At 36.1% G+C, this 16,868-nt stretch overlaps 2 protein-coding genes across 3 annotated transcripts in view; one reads left to right on the top strand and one right to left on the bottom strand.

Annotated features, from left to right (window-relative positions):
* Positions 1-2,001, bottom strand: part of LOC107596089 (sorting nexin-4) — a 14,244-nt gene extending 12,243 nt beyond the window's left edge. Inside the window, exons 1-2 of the mRNA XM_016286707.1 lie at positions 1,978-2,001; positions 1,525-1,634 (exon numbers count right to left, since the gene is read on the bottom strand). Of these exons, the coding sequence (XP_016142193.1) occupies positions 1,525-1,634; positions 1,978-2,001 (134 nt within the window). The remainder of the gene's footprint in view (positions 1-1,524; positions 1,635-1,977) is intronic.
* A 5,468-nt stretch (positions 2,002-7,469) lies between these two features.
* LOC107596078 (TGF-beta receptor type-2-like) lies at positions 7,470-14,405 on the top strand. 2 transcript variants are annotated; one of them, XM_016286693.1, is made up of 6 exons: positions 7,470-7,787; positions 9,427-9,629; positions 9,936-10,768; positions 11,776-11,917; positions 12,013-12,140; positions 13,015-14,405. In XM_016286693.1, the coding sequence occupies exons 1-6, from the start codon at positions 7,507-7,509 to the stop codon at positions 13,291-13,293; spliced, it is 1,866 nt and encodes a 621-aa protein (XP_016142179.1). In that variant the 5' UTR covers positions 7,470-7,506; the 3' UTR covers positions 13,294-14,405. The 2 variants fall into 2 exon arrangements, with proteins under 2 accessions (XP_016142179.1, XP_016142180.1); XM_016286694.1 differs by lacking the exons at positions 11,776-11,917; positions 12,013-12,140 and having other exon boundaries at positions 7,472-7,787.
* Positions 14,406-16,868: the final 2,463 nt, after the last annotated feature.

The raw sequence follows: 16,868 nt of genomic DNA, 5'->3' as shown, positions 1-16,868 counted from the left end.
AAAAATATTGTTGGTTTTTACTTATGAATAATACTACAACAGGGATAGTAAATAACAAAGTTAATGAAGTATTATTAATATAATACAACTAATATTAACTTTATTTGTCCCACAAGGGAAACTGTTACTAATGATGGAAATAAACTGAAATATTGTAATCAACTGTTATCCATACGTATTCATTTTAATAATCTTTATAATAATTCATATGATTTTACATGTGGCCTGAGAAAATCATGTCTATTATTTTGATTTGTGAGATCGGAGATCGCGCTGCGTACGTGTACAAACATTCAGGAGGACACAAACTTCTTGAGAATGCTGCCCTGTGACTTTTATTAATAAAATAGATTAAATAGCCTACTGGAGAGACGCACAGACACATGTAGGCTAATTCACACAGGCAACTGTCACCGCTCTCTCTCAAATAATTAATTCAAGTAGCTAAATGTTATAATGAATTAATTCAAATAAATGTGATCTTACCGCACTATTTAATCTCTTTCTGATCTGAAGCGGGTAGCTTCATAACGAGCTGTAGCTTCGCGTGAGGTGGTTCTTGCCTTCACGTCGTGCATTAAAATCGTTCAATGTACAGCAAGCCGTGCATTATCCCTTATGTATTCGCTCTTTAGCAGCAGTTTTTTACAGCTATATTTAAATGACACCCTGGTCATTCTTGGTGTACCCAAAATGGTCCCACACTATCGACAGGCATTTCTCTGGTAGAAATAAAGCTTTGCTGTTTGGTCCCTCTGTCACTGTTCATCTAATGCATGTAGTAGCCTCCGTGCCTTTCACGTCATTTTAAGCTGGTGCACCGCTAGTGTAACTTTGTTTTCATTTTGCGCAAGCTGCAACAGTTCCGTTCCGTGTAACAGAAACACTCGGTTTAGCGGAACCCTTACGATTAATTAACCGTGACGTTTTAAAGCGTGGTTAATCGCGAAACCGGTTAATCGCTGCATCCCTAACGACACCAGAAAGAAGTCATTTTATGACATTTAAAAATTACACGGTAAAAAAGATAAATGTAAAAAATGAAATTGTATGAATGAATTGTAGCGATGAAATCAATAACACGCATTTTGAAAATATACTACCAAAAAAGGATTTACTTGAAAAACTATTTTCATTCATAAATTGCTGGTAAATTTCACAAATAATTACAAAGAAACAGCAATAAACACATTTAATTAAATGTGAAATTTTGAAGTAGAAAGACTAAAACAGCACTTTCTTGAAAAATTTACTCAAATCATCTTTATTTACAACTATTTTTCACAGTGTCTATAGGGTGAATTTCTATTTAATGTCAAATTTAACGCTACTGTAAGTAATCAATCAATTCATTCAAATCTTGATTCTCAAAAAACCTGACACAGCAATATGGGCACAACCAATGTGTGATTTCGGGATGGGACTTTTCGAAAACATTCATTACTTTTGTCATTCTGGTGAAATTACACATTTCACCTTTAATGATGCATTGTAGTACTGTGAAAGTGAAGTCAAGTGTCTTACCTCGTCTCTATAAGATACACTGTATAAGTCTCCTGCATATTGACGGCATTCTTCCCAGTCCTCTTCTCTGCTTCAGCCACACTGATCTCCATCTTCTTCAGAAGACTTGTCTTCAATTATTTTAACATTTTGAACAGCAGATCTACTGTTTTGTCATATAAAACAAATTTTAACTAATACAGTATCATTTTATAAAATAAAACTGCTTAATATATACATAAATATTTGCTAAATATGTTTAATATACATTAAGCAATTATATACTTTTTGGTTTATTATTGCATTATATTATTATTACAATTATGTTTTTAATTTACTTTTATTATACAAAACTGCTTAAAATACTGCTTATATGTACAATATATGTAGTTATATGTATGTTTTACTATTTAGTGTTTTAATAACACTCCTGAGGGTGGTACTAGAAAACATCCCAAATATTATAAATTATACCTGGCGTAAGATTTGTAGTATCATACTTATGAATTACAAACAGGGAACAAAAGGGGAAACTTGCTTGAGTGCAAACCAAATAATCGCAGGCCAGCATCTCTTGTAAGCATGCAGCCATTGGTTTTCCCATAAGCTCTGAGGGGTTGTGCCTCAAACTTGGCCAGTATGAGCGCTCCTGTCTTCAATATATTTCTGCAGCAGTTGCTGCAGAGTTTAATTACTTTAAAGTTTATAGAACGGGGGCTTTTGTGCTTAGCCTTAAGTTTTTTCTTCTTCAGTTTTTCTCTCTTTCTCTGTTGTCTCTATCTCCCTTCATGCTCCCCCCTCCCCCTCTCTCTCTCTCTCTCTCTCTCTCTGTTGTATATTTTGATGGTTGGCATCAGCGGACATCTGGGAGTCTGTGCCTCTGCTCTTTCCTTTAATACTGTTTACTGTAAGATCGCTGAACTCCTTCAGCAAAAAGGCTCCCACCCCTCATCTGCTTTTAATAAACAATTAATATTGTCATGATGTGGTAGTATCAGGACAGAGGAGACAGTGTGCGTGGGAAGGAATTCAGGCTTATCCCACTTAACCACAGGAACTCCTGACACTCTCATGAATACACATGCTTTCAGTGATGTGTGCACCAAACCAAATACACCCCAGCACACACATACACACACACCAGGCCATATACTACATTCATCCAAATCCAATTAGAGATTTATGAACTCCAGATGGATCACGTAGCTCAAAGATTTGCTCTTTAATACTGTCTTGATTGCAGCTGTCATTACAGCTTTCATTTTTATAACTCTGCATTGCAATCCGTTTCATCATTGGACCATTTTGACTGCTTTTACTGCACTCCTTAGTTATTTGTGTTTTTAGGCAATACATTTCCCAGGGCCATCATATACACGTTTTGTTTACACATTTCTTTTGAGTTTAGGCCTAATTTATTATTATTATTATTTTATTTATGGTCATACAACTTTCTTGCAATTATGCATTTTTCATTACCTTTATTCATTTTTGTATTAAGTTTATTAAATGAGAGACTGCAATTAATAATATTTATATTACGAAACAAAAAAAACATTCTGCATACCAAAAAATATTTTTTAAAATTCATCAGCCTATTGTAAAATAAAGGTGGTGGAAAAATCAAACAAACACACAAACATATTCTGTACATATTTACCATGTTATATATCATTATCATCATTATTTGTCAGCTACCTATAGTACACTATAAGAAAAAATGTACTAAATGCCGCCTAGTATTGTTATACTGTGTAAACTATGAAATCTTGTCAGCTGTCCTTATTGCAGTGTTGCAGGCGCAGAGTTTCACCCTCATAAAGACCAACCTCTGTAAGTGGTGTGACCACTCAAGTCCTGTATGTGAAGACAACGTCTGCATGAGCAACTGCAGTCTGACCTCTTACTGTACTCTGGCTGAAGAAGTGTGCGTAGCGATATGGTAAGTCCATAGCTAAATTTGAAGCATGCGTATGTGACATGCATTGAAAATTTAGTTTGATAGTGTGAACTTTGTTCTCTGTATGAATACACAAGTATTCCCTGTTCTCACACACTTAAATAGCTTAAAGAACTTCTGATAACTTCAATAATAGTCTTTTTAGAGGCAGCATAAATGCCTATATAACTACTGTAACTACTATGTACAGTATTAAACAACAATAAACAAGACATATGTCATGTACAGTATTTATTTTTATAGTATACTGTACTGACAAAACGAATAATGTGCATCTTTTAACTACACTTCGTCATATGAACACTCAGCAACTGCACTGATTTAATTAGTTGTAAGTTAGTTAGTAGTTAATTGATTGTAAGCTGCATGTGTTTGATTCACTAAACAGAACTGGCCCATTAGAGTAATTTATTTTGTTCAGGAGTTGGTGTTCACTGGTTGCGCTTGATGTTTTTGATTTATTAAAAAGAGCCCTCAGACTGTATTTATTTGATTCACCTATTGAAATAAAGCAATAAGCCCCAAGAAGCTGTGGTTTACATTGAATTTATAACAGCTAAGGGGCGTTGTTAAGCTCGACGTGAAGCGGAGTTATTCCATATACGTAGTAAGGTTTCACAAAATAAAACCGAGCAAATAAAGTGTAATGATATTAATAAAAACATTATTCTTCCGCCAAACAATGTAGTTCCTCAGAATCGGTTGTGGTTGCAACAAAGTGCACACAAACGTAAACAAAGGTGTGTGTTCGTAGAGTAATTTACAACAGCTTCAAACGTGGCTCAGCCAATCAGAATCAAGGACCGGAACCATCCGTTTTATAATCATTTATTTTGTTCGGTAGTCAGACTTTCCTGGTGGTGCTAGATGTTTTTGATTCATTAGAAAGAACCTCAGTCTGTATTTGTTTGATTCACTAAAAGCAACCGGCTCAATAGATTCATTGGTTTGGGAGTCGGACTTCAGTGGTTGTTCTAGATATTTTCATTTTGATTCCTTAAAAAGAACCGATCTATAAGACTAATTTGTTGGAAATCAGTGGCCACGCTTTATAAGTCAATAAGTAGTACAGAAAACTCTGTCAGGAATATTTCAGTATGGTGTTCATTAACAGAAGAATCCACATGTGAGTACCATTATCTGGATAAAATATGTTCTACAAGGTTTGCAATTAAATTGGCAGTACGTTTCAATACAGTTGCACTGAATATGGACTTGGGATCTGTGGTGTAATATGGGTCGCCTTTTAAGAGATCTCCTTGTAAGCCAGTTCCATCCTGCTCAGTCTATGAACAGCTTCTTGGAGAAGCCAATCGAGGTGAACTCTGAGTGACTGCAGTAGAGGCAAGCTGTGCATAAAAAGAGAGACTCTTCTCTGAGGGGGTCAAACAAAGACTCACCTAATGCTGGATTAACAGCAAACACATTTATAACCCTCAGAAAATGTTAGACTCTGGCATAAAGAACAAAGTGCACCTCTGAGCAGGGATTCCCTGGTTAAATTGTATTCTACATTTCATCAGAGGAACATAAAAATAATTTTTTCTTGAGCCTGTGTTTATCTCTCTGAAGAATCGGGTCACTTTTTTGACAACTGAAGAGTTTTTTTTTTTTCTCACAGGAAGAAGGACAATGTGAGCGTGAGTGTGCGGACACTGTGTTATAACCCTCAGGATATGCTGGAGAACATAATGCTGGCAAACTACTCCTCTAAAGAGTGTTTGATGACACCTCAGCACTCTGAAGATGGCCTGCTCTTCATCTGCGGCTGTATCGGAGATCATGAGTGCAACGACAGACTCATCTTTGACAAAGGAGTTAATGGTGTGTTCAAATGAATGTTTCAACACTGCTAACATTTTTGGCCAAAACATTTTGCCTTGCGATACAAAACCATGGCTCTGTTCCAAAACCCAGTGAGCTTAGTGTATGTAGGCAGTGTTTTAAGGTATTAAAGCTGCATTATTATGACTATGCTGCCTTGCAAAATTCCTTATATTGGCCCAATTCTAAGGAAGCATCATAGCTTTTTTTAATAGAAGGCATCCGCTGATCCAAGCTATGCATTATTATGTGTCTTTCTAGCAGAAAAGCAGCTCCCATTTATGCCTCCCACTATTTTTACACTGTTATTATGGCTTAACATTATCCGATTGTTCATATGCCAGCCTATAAGCACATAGTGCTTTTGTTCTGCAGGAATGGTTTATGTGAGTGACGGTATTTAATGCCTGTTTTGTATCTGGCTTATACATTTAAGATTCACCATATTAGCACCATCTTCTGTGCAACCATTTTAGGAAAACATTCTAAGCGCCTTTCCTAAAAGCGAGTGTTGAGAGATGTGCAAAATCATCTCTTTTAAGAGTAGCAGGTCAGAAAAGATGAGTTTAAAGGGGTTTTCTGCCTTTCGTCATTGGCTTATCCTGCATCCTCTTTACTCAGATTGCAAACCAGCTCATGTATCAGATGGCTGCACATGGAATAGGTAGGCCTGTGACCCATTTTTGAAACACTGCCTTAGGCAACGCTATGCATAGATAACATGTATGTTCTCACCTAGGTTACTTAAAAGCGTGACATTGATGAGGAGAGAGTGTGAGAAAATAGTAAAATCCCAAAGGCTGGTCATTCACAGCCAGGGGTCAGGCTGATTAGTGCCTTTGCTGGTAGATTCTGTAACTATGCCGTCATGACTTGCCTGTTGATGGCCATTCAAAAATAATCTATCTATGAAATGAGTATACAAGATTTTGTGTGTGTATATATATATATATATATATATATAATAAAGCTGTGCATTTCCTAGTTGCTTATAAGAGTATTTTCAGACATAATTATATGTTTATATATTGCATTTGGATACCCTAGGGAAAAATAAATATACTAAAATATATTTAAAATACACGTATTTCATGCTAAGTGTATTACAAATACATTTATATATTTATGTACTTAATACAAATACCTTGCAATTGTACTTTTGGTGTACTAAACTGGTATACTTAAAGTCTGCTAAATTGGAACAACTAATTTTGTACTTAATGCACTTTAATTGTGTGGAAGTAGTGCTGTAGTCTAACTAAAGATATACTGAATGTGCTAAAGTGGAACTATTGCAAGTATAATTTAAAATATCTTGCTTTTAAAGACCAACATCGTTGGATCATACAGATCATACAGTCCTCATCAATAGTAACATAAAAACACATTTTAGGCCTTAATATTAAGAAATGTGCATTGTGCACATGTAGTACTCCAAATAAAGATTAAATATAATTTTTATATCAGTAAGTATCGAGTGATATGTAAATATGTTAATAGATTTTAATTATACTTGTTATGAAACAAATGTGTTTTACTTTTTTTATTCTAGGGTATATGTTTAAACATTATCAAAGACTGCTTCATTGTGGCTGCATTGTACCCCAACAATTGCTCAATTTCCTATGGCACTCATATCTGACCACAAAGATCTAAGATGTGAAAGATGTGACAATTCTTTTAAGACCATTAAGCCTTTTCTAATCATGTCCACAATTATTTTCAATTAGAGATTTATGAACTCCAGATGGATCACGTAGCTCAAAGATTTGCTCTTTAATACTGTCTTGATTGCAGCTGTCATTACAGCTTTCATTTTTATAACTCTGCATTGCAATCCGTTTCATCATTGGACCATTTTGACTGCTTTTACTGCACTCCTTAGTTATTTGTGTTTTTAGGCAATACATTTCCCAGGGCCATCATATACACGTTTTGTTTACACATTTCTTTTGAGTTTAGGCCTAATTTATTATTATTATTATTTTATTTATGGTCATACAACTTTCTTGCAATTATGCATTTTTCATTACCTTTATTAATTTTTGTATTAAGTTTATTAAATGAGAGACTGCAATTAATAATATTTATATTACGAAACAAAAAAAACATTCTGCATACCAAAAAATATTTTTTAAAATTCATCAGCCTATTGTAAAATAGATAAAGGTGGTGGAAAAATCAAACAAACACACAAACATATTCTGTACATATTTACCATGTTATATATCATTATCATCATTATTTGTCAGCTACCTATAGTACACTATAAGAAAAAATGTACTAAATGCCGCCTAGTATTGTTATACTGTGTAAACTATGAAATCTTGTCAGCTGTCCTTATTGCAGTGTTGCAGGCGCAGAGTTTCACCCTCATAAAGACCAACCTCTGTAAGTGGTGTGACCACTCAAGTCCTGTATGTGAAGACAACGTCTGCATGAGCAACTGCAGTCTGACCTCTTACTGTACTCTGGCTGAAGAAGTGTGCGTAGCGATATGGTAAGTCCATAGCTAAATTTGAAGCATGCGTATGTGACATGCATTGAAAATTTAGTTTGATAGTGTGAACTTTGTTCTCTGTATGAATACACAAGTATTCCCTGTTCTCACACACTTAAATAGCTTAAAGAACTTCTGATAACTTCAATAATAGTCTTTTTAGAGGCAGCATAAATGCCTATATAACTACTGTAACTACTATGTACAGTATTAAACAACAATAAACAAGACATATGTCATGTACAGTATTTATTTTTATAGTATACTGTACTGACAAAACGAATAATGTGCATCTTTTAACTACACTTCGTCATATGAACACTCAGCAACTGCACTGATTTAATTAGTTGTAAGTTAGTTAGTAGTTAATTGATTGTAAGCTGCATGTGTTTGATTCACTAAACAGAACTGGCCCATTAGAGTAATTTATTTTGTTCAGGAGTTGGTGTTCACTGGTTGCGCTTGATGTTTTTGATTTATTAAAAAGAGCCCTCAGACTGTATTTATTTGATTCACCTATTGAAATAAAGCAATAAGCCCCAAGAAGCTGTGGTTTACATTGAATTTATAACAGCTAAGGGGCGTTGTTAAGCTCGACGTGAAGCGGAGTTATTCCATATACGTAGTAAGGTTTCACAAAATAAAACCGAGCAAATAAAGTGTAATGATATTAATAAAAACATTATTCTTCCGCCAAACAATGTAGTTCCTCAGAATCGGTTGTGGTTGCAACAAAGTGCACACAAACGTAAACAAAGGTGTGTGTTCGTAGAGTAATTTACAACAGCTTCAAACGTGGCTCAGCCAATCAGAATCAAGGACCGGAACCATCCGTTTTATAATCATTTATTTTGTTCGGTAGTCAGACTTTCCTGGTGGTGCTAGATGTTTTTGATTCATTAGAAAGAACCTCAGTCTGTATTTGTTTGATTCACTAAAAGCAACCGGCTCAATAGATTCATTGGTTTGGGAGTCGGACTTCAGTGGTTGTTCTAGATATTTTCATTTTGATTCCTTAAAAAGAACCGATCTATAAGACTAATTTGTTGGAAATCAGTGGCCACGCTTTATAAGTCAATAAGTAGTACAGAAAACTCTGTCAGGAATATTTCAGTATGGTGTTCATTAACAGAAGAATCCACATGTGAGTACCATTATCTGGATAAAATATGTTCTACAAGGTTTGCAATTAAATTGGCAGTACGTTTCAATACAGTTGCACTGAATATGGACTTGGGATCTGTGGTGTAATATGGGTCGCCTTTTAAGAGATCTCCTTGTAAGCCAGTTCCATCCTGCTCAGTCTATGAACAGCTTCTTGGAGAAGCCAATCGAGGTGAACTCTGAGTGACTGCAGTAGAGGCAAGCTGTGCATAAAAAGAGAGACTCTTCTCTGAGGGGGTCAAACAAAGACTCACCTAATGCTGGATTAACAGCAAACACATTTATAACCCTCAGAAAATGTTAGACTCTGGCATAAAGAACAAAGTGCACCTCTGAGCAGGGATTCCCTGGTTAAATTGTATTCTACATTTCATCAGAGGAACATAAAAATAATTTTTTCTTGAGCCTGTGTTTATCTCTCTGAAGAATCGGGTCACTTTTTTGACAACTGAAGAGTTTTTTTTTTTTCTCACAGGAAGAAGGACAATGTGAGCGTGAGTGTGCGGACACTGTGTTATAACCCTCAGGATATGCTGGAGAACATAATGCTGGCAAACTACTCCTCTAAAGAGTGTTTGATGACACCTCAGCACTCTGAAGATGGCCTGCTCTTCATCTGCGGCTGTATTGGAGATCATGAGTGCAACGACAGACTCATCTTTGACAAAGGAGTTAATGGTGTGTTCAAATGAATGTTTCAACACTGCTAACATTTTTGGCCAAAACATTTTGCCTTGCGATACAAAACCATGGCTCTGTTCCAAAACCCAGTGAGCTTAGTGTATGTAGGCAGTGTTTTAAGGTATTAAAGCTGCATTATTATGACTATGCTGCCTTGCAAAATTCCTTATATTGGCCCAATTCTAAGGAAGCATCATAGCTTTTTTTAATAGAAGGCAGCTGCCTATGTACCAAGGCATTTCTCTGAGGTCTGGAACAGAGCCCATGTGTGCTATTATATAATGATTCCCCTTTGTTTCCCAGGATTCTCAAAGCTGAAGTCTAAAGACGTCATTCCAGTAGTAGTCATAAGCCTGGTTCCACCCCTCCTGATAGCTGTCATTGCTACCATGGCTTTTTACCTGTACCGCACACGTCAGCCTAGAAAGAAACCGAAAGACTGGGGTCCACGACGCACCCACTACCAGTCTCTAGATCCAGCCGAGGGCCAAGTAAATGGTAGCAATTACCGCGGCAAGCTGCCGTCCCTCAGCAATGGCGTCAATTCAGAAATCTCATCGACTTGTGCCAATAACCTAAACCACAACACAGAGCAGCTGCCCATCCAGCTGGAGGCACTGGTGGGTAAGGGGCGCTTCGCAGAGGTATGGCGGGCACGGCTCAGTCATAATGAGGGTGGGCAGTATGAAACGGTGGCTGTGAAGATCTTCTCGGCGGTGGAGTATTCCTCATGGTGTAATGAAAGGGCCATATTCTCTGACGCCAACTTAAAACATGAGAATATAGTGCAGTTTCTGACTGCTGAGGAGCGAGGCGGTACTGCTGCCGCCCCCCAGAGGCAATACTGGCTCATCATGGCTTATTATAACATGGGCAACCTTCAGGACTTTCTGACTGGTCATATCCTCACATGGATTGAGCTGTGTTCACTGGCAGGCTCTGTGGCGAGAGGCCTGGCGCACCTGCACAGTGACACAACACCCTGCGGCACACCAAAAGTACCCATTGTCCACAGAGATCTGAAGGGGAGCAACATTGTATTGAAGAACCACAGCGAGTGTGCACTCTGTGATTTCGGACTGGCTCTACGACTCGACCTCTCGCTCACTGTAGATGACTTTGCCAACAGTGGACAGGTAGGAAGGAGGGGCAAAATATTGGCTCTGTTTCAAAACCTATTGAGCTGCCTTGGTGTCTGCTGCCTACATGGGTAGTTGCCTTATAAGGCAGCATGCTAGATGAAATTGAACCTCATAAGTCACTGATTTTTTTAACACTCCATGTAGTTTTTTGCTTGCTAAACCTATGACACAATACGCTGATATGCACATGTACAACACACAAAAATATTGGGTAAAATAGTGCATTTTTAATTATACTTCATTTTTACCAATAATTTTAAAGTATAAACTCTAAATGAAAATAAGTACACTACTGTTAAAAAGTTTGTGGTTGGTAAGATTTTTTTTAAGTTTCTAAAAGCAATTTCTTATGTTCAACCAAGGCTGCATTTGTTTGATTTATATACAGTAAAAAACAGTCGTCAAATATTATTACAATTTAATAAAAAAAATAAAAAAAAATAAATAAAATTATAAATGTCTTGTCACTTTTATTGCTAAATAAAAGTATTAATTAAAAAAGAAAAATCTGACAGAACCTAAACTTTTGAACAGTGGTGTATAGTTATAATAAATATTTCTTTGCTTTATCTGCTATCTTGGATTTTTGGGATGATTTATACCACTTTACATAGGCAGCAACTACAAGTGATAGAAATAGTGCCTGAGAAACAGATTTCAATAGTTTCTGCCTTGAATGAAGAATGTTGGAAGACAATGTAGTCGCCAAGAACTTGGCGTATGATGCCTGCGTAGGCAGCCCTTTAGGTTTCAGAACAGAGCCATTGACTTCAAATGTTGCATCCGTTGTACACTCAAAAAACCAACCATTCTAAACCGAATCGTTTCTAAATGTATCATCTGAGTGGGCAGAACTGCTCTGGGCACAGTGTTAATTTCTTCAAGCTTTTTAAGTGTAACGAAAGCTCAGATTTGTTAAGGTCACAGATGTAATCACATGAAACCATTGGTAATTAAATTTGGTGAAGTCTGATTTAAATTACATGGTCTGTGTTCTGTAGGTAGGGACAGCACGCTACATGGCCCCTGAAGTTCTGGAGTCCAGGGTAAATCTAGAGGACTTAGAGTCCTTTAAACAGATTGATATCTACTCCATGGCCCTGGTGCTGTGGGAAATGGTCTCTAGGTGTGACGTCATAGGAGGCAAGTAAAGCTCTCGATGGATATTTGCTTAAAAGGCACTTACTGTAAAAACATACTGTAATATTTCAAGTATATCGGTTTTCTTTTTTTAACAGAGGTAAAGAGTTATGAACCCCCATTTAGCTCAAAGGTGTGTGAACAACCTTGTATAGACAGCATGAGAGATCTGGTGTTAAGAGACAGAGGACGACCAGATATTCCAGCGAGCTGGACAGCACATCCAGTGGGTACAATTACAGTCATAAACCACAAAAACAGGGGTATACATATATATACTATAATTTTGAATAGATAGTTGCCTTCTAAGTCACTGATTTTTGTAGCACTCTACAAAAAAAACCAGTAAAAAAAAAAAAACAGTAAAATATATTTTAAAAATATATTTGTAAAAAAAAAAAAATTTTTTTTACACAGAATATATTTAATTTCTTAAATGTGTGATATATACTGTATATACACGTTTTTGTTTATACATATATGAACAAATATATATATATATATATATATATATATATAAATTTAAGATTTCAATATACATGTATATCATAAAAACAAAACTTAATATTAAATATATTAAATGTTCAAAATATCGATTTTCTCAGTAGATTTGATGTATACCCGTGCTTTTTAATTTTTTTGTCCTATGAAAGTTCAGTTATATATATATTTTTCCAAACATGAGCACGCACACACGCACACACACATACACGTCTGGTTTGCTATCCTTGTGGGGACTCTCCATAGGCGTAATAGTTTTTCTACTGTACAGACAGTATATTCTATTGCCCTACTCCAACCCTACCCCTTACAGGAAACTTTGTGCATTTTTAGATTTTCAAAAAACTTAATTCTGTGTGATTTATTAGCTTGTTTACCCGTGGGGACCTCAATTTAGGTCCCCACCATGACATGAGTCCCCATGAGTCTGTGTGTATTCAGGTTTAAGTCCCCACCAGAATAGAAAAACAGGTACACACACATATATATATATATATATATTATATATTCACACTGGCATACTGAAATTATATTCCCAAGCTTCTTAGGCGTTACTGACATTTCTGCTCATAATTTCCCATTTTTTCCTGGTCTTTTAGGGCATGCAGCTCGTGTGTGCGACTATAACAGAGTGCTGGGACCACGACCCAGAGGCTCGTCTGACAGCACACTGCGTGGTGGAACGCTTCAATACTCTGGCACAGGAAGAGCTGGAGAACTCCATCTGCACCCACACACCCATATTGCCATCTACAGAGGACCCAAGCCCATCCCTTCCCTCCCTTACTCACTGCACGGACCACAGCACTGGCATCCATCCATATTTTACATCTGACACGCAGATCTCTGTTTCCTCCAGGCAACCGAGTCAAATGTGACCTGCCTGGAAAAATCAGATGACTTCTTGTAATCCATATTGAGTCATTATGTGGAGCTGGTCTCCGTTTTTCTTTAAACGCTAATCTAAACCAACGCACAAAAGAGGGTTTCTGTTCTAACATATCCTCGTTTACTTGTATAATGTTGTAAAGGATGTAGTCAAGGATGAAAAGGCTGCTTTGTGCCATAAAGAAAGAAAGAAAGAAAAAAAAAAAAAAGCTAATGCAGGTGGAGAGAAGTTAAGGGTACGTGGCAGAAAGCTGCAGAGAGCGCCATTATTACTAAAATGTTGTTCCCAAAAATGTTTACCCCACACAATTTTCTGATTTACAATTTTCCATGGCCCTTTCTGACTCACTCATGAAATCCACGTGATCTTCCCATAAACTCATTTTGGGGGGACTTCAATTTGATTAACCACAGAACTGCAGACGATACACCAGCAATACAACTGCTGTTTTAAGACATAAAAAAGACCAGTTTCATTTTATTACTCACACACAGGGTTGTATTCCTTTTAACTAATTTTATAACTATCAAAATGTGATTTGAGCCTGGCATTCCTTTTGCTCTGGATGAGTTGCTTTGCACTGACCCTTTTTGTACCACTGACCTGATTACTTTAATTAAATGACAACTACATGAAGGCTTTTTATCTGGGATTATCAATGTCCTGCTTCAGAAGTTCCTGTTCTTTCTAGACATATTGATTATAATCAATTAGCTTATCCTAATTAAAAGAAAAAAAAGCAACTTTTAAAAGATTCCTTAGACTCACTTCTGACGGTAAACAGGATTCAATAAGCTAAAGATTTGTTACGTCAGTGAACTTGGGTCTCAGACAAATAGAAAAGCATGACACGGACTTGTCTAATTTCTAAAGAGCCTGCATTTATGCTCCATTTTTTAAGCAATCTGAGGTTCTGAGGTACTTTGAGGGACAGGGAAAATTCATACCAGATTGCACACTGGAAAAAGAACTGATGGAGAAATACTTTCTGTGCAAATGTCAACATGAACATATGGCAACCTGTTATGCTTTTTCCATTACTGGAGATGAAGCAAACAAAGATGTCATTTTGCTCATTCCTAGTGTGAACTGGCTTCACAGCTATCATTATATAAAATATATATGCATAATGTGTTTATTGACTTTTTTTTTGGGGGGGGTTACATTTTACACTACTGCTCAAAATTTTAGGGTCAGTAAGACTTTTAAATATTTTAAAGAGGGCTCTTCCACTCACCTGCATTTATTTGATCAAAAACACAGTAATATTTTGAAATATTACTACAATTCAAAAGAATTGTTTTCTGTTTTAGTATAATTTTAAAATATAATTTATTCCAGTGATGGCAAAGTTGGATTTTCAGCATCAATACTCAAAATCTTCAGTGTCACATGATCCTTCAGAACAGTTTCCTTGCTGAATACAAGTATAAAGTAATTTCTTAATAAAAACCCTTACTGACCCCAAACGTTTGAATATAAAAAAAAAAATTTATGCTCAAAATTTTAGGGTCAGTAAGACTTTTAAATATTTTAAAGAGGGCTCTTACGCTCACCTGCATTTATTTGATCAAAAACACAGTAATATTTTGAAATATTACTACAATTCAAAAGAATTGTTTTCTGTTTTAGTATAATTTTAAAATATAATTTATTCCAGTGATGGCAAAGTTGGATTTTCAGCATCAATACTCAAAATCTTCAGTGTCACATGATCCTTCAGAACAGTTTCCTTGCTGAATACAAGTATAAAGTAATTTCTTAATAAAAACCCTTACTGACCCCAAACGTTTGAATATAAAAAAAAAAATTTAAAAAAATGTAGTTAAGGTGCAGTATGTTTTTCAGCATTTCTAATCACTGTTTTGTATTGAAACCTTTTTCTGCCTCAGAAAAAATACAGTGGTTACGGAAAGTATTCAGACCCCCTTAAATTTTTCACTCTTTGTTATATTGCAGCCATTTGCTAAAATCATTTAAGTTAATTTTTTTTCCTCATTAATGTACACACAGCACCCCATATTGACAGAAAAACACAGAATTGTTGACATTTTTGCAGATTTATTAAAAAAGAAAAACTGAAATATCACATGGTCCTAAATATTCAGACCCTTTCTAATTGTGAGAAAGTTGAAAAATCTGAATTAAAGTCATGCCGAGTCAAACTTTGAGATATGAAGTTGCAATCACAAGAAATAAAGTTGCATTGTAAAGTATAAAATCACAACTGTGATAAAGTGAAATTGTGAAATATATAGTCACAAGATAAATAATGCAAATGGGAGATATAAAGACACCTTTATGTGAAATACAATTGCAAAAAATAAAGTCACAATTGTGAGAAATAAAGTCACGATTACCTTTAAGGCAGATTACACGATTAAGGCAGAAAAGGGCTTCTTTAGTTTTGCCTTTCCTAGATTATTTTAAATGGTCCTTCAATGTGACATCAATGTTCATGACGTACAAAACATTCCATGTCTTAATATTAGATCATAAATTTTTTGCAAAATGCCATTTAGCATGTCACACTGCAGAACATTTCAACTAGCCATGGAACTTCATACAGTATGCCAGTTACTGTGAAATATTTGCATCTCTTCTTGATACCACACAGACAGAGTCATCAAGTCAAATGAAAAAGTTCACTAATAGTTGACATCCTCCAATATATTAACAATTTTATTTTTTCAATCATACTTTCTGAGGCTACAGGGAGTGTATTTAAAACATCAGTGCAGTTGATGGCTCAGCAGAATGACTTGAGTGGAGAGCACAGCTGATGTACCAAACGCTTCGTGGAATTCTGTATTTTGCTGACAGGAAAATGAAAGAAGATATGTACAAAGGCTGTGGCTTCAGTCTTACTCGGTTTTGATGAGAAAGCTGACCACTGTGAGGAGGAACAGGAGGAAGACTAACACAAATAAGGCACCACAAGTTTCTCAGCGCAACCAATGCCAGGGCTGAAGCAGAGATTATATGCGATGCAACACTTCAGCCAGCACCACTACAACTGTTCCCCGCTGGCATTTAAACACAGAATCTTAAAGAACTTTGAAACCTCAAATTTGACCCAAAAAAAAAAAACTCTTACTAACATGACCAGCTAACTAAAACCTGAACCTTTAGCAAGGAACAGGTGCTGTTGATTGCGCTTAAAGGAACAGTTTGCCCAAAAATGAAAATTCTGCCATCTTTTACTCACCCTCATGTCATTCCAAAACCCTTATTATTTTCTGTGAAATACAAAAGGAGATGTCAGGCAGAATGTCCAAGCTGCTCTTTTCCATGCAAGCTAAGTGAATTGTGACTTATACCTCAGAACTCCATAAAACACCATAAAAGTGCTCTATAAAACTTGTATACAACAGTCTTCTGAAAAACCAGCCTAACCTAGTTCGGTGGTCTTAGCTAGTCTTACAGTCAGACAAACTAAGATCACTAAACCAACTGGTTTTAGGTGAGTTTTTTTTTTCAGCAGGTCTGAAAAAATGACTGAAATCTAAGCTGATTTAGATCTAGGCATCTAAATGTGCCACTACTGAACTCAAAGCCAAATAT

Source organism: Sinocyclocheilus grahami, unplaced genomic scaffold, assembly GCF_001515645.1.
Source record: "Sinocyclocheilus grahami isolate Dianchi unplaced genomic scaffold, SAMN03320097.WGS_v1.1 scaffold214.1, whole genome shotgun sequence".
Classification (NCBI taxonomy): Eukaryota; Metazoa; Chordata; class Actinopteri; order Cypriniformes; family Cyprinidae; genus Sinocyclocheilus; species Sinocyclocheilus grahami.
This window is presented reverse-complemented; position numbering and strand designations above follow the sequence as displayed.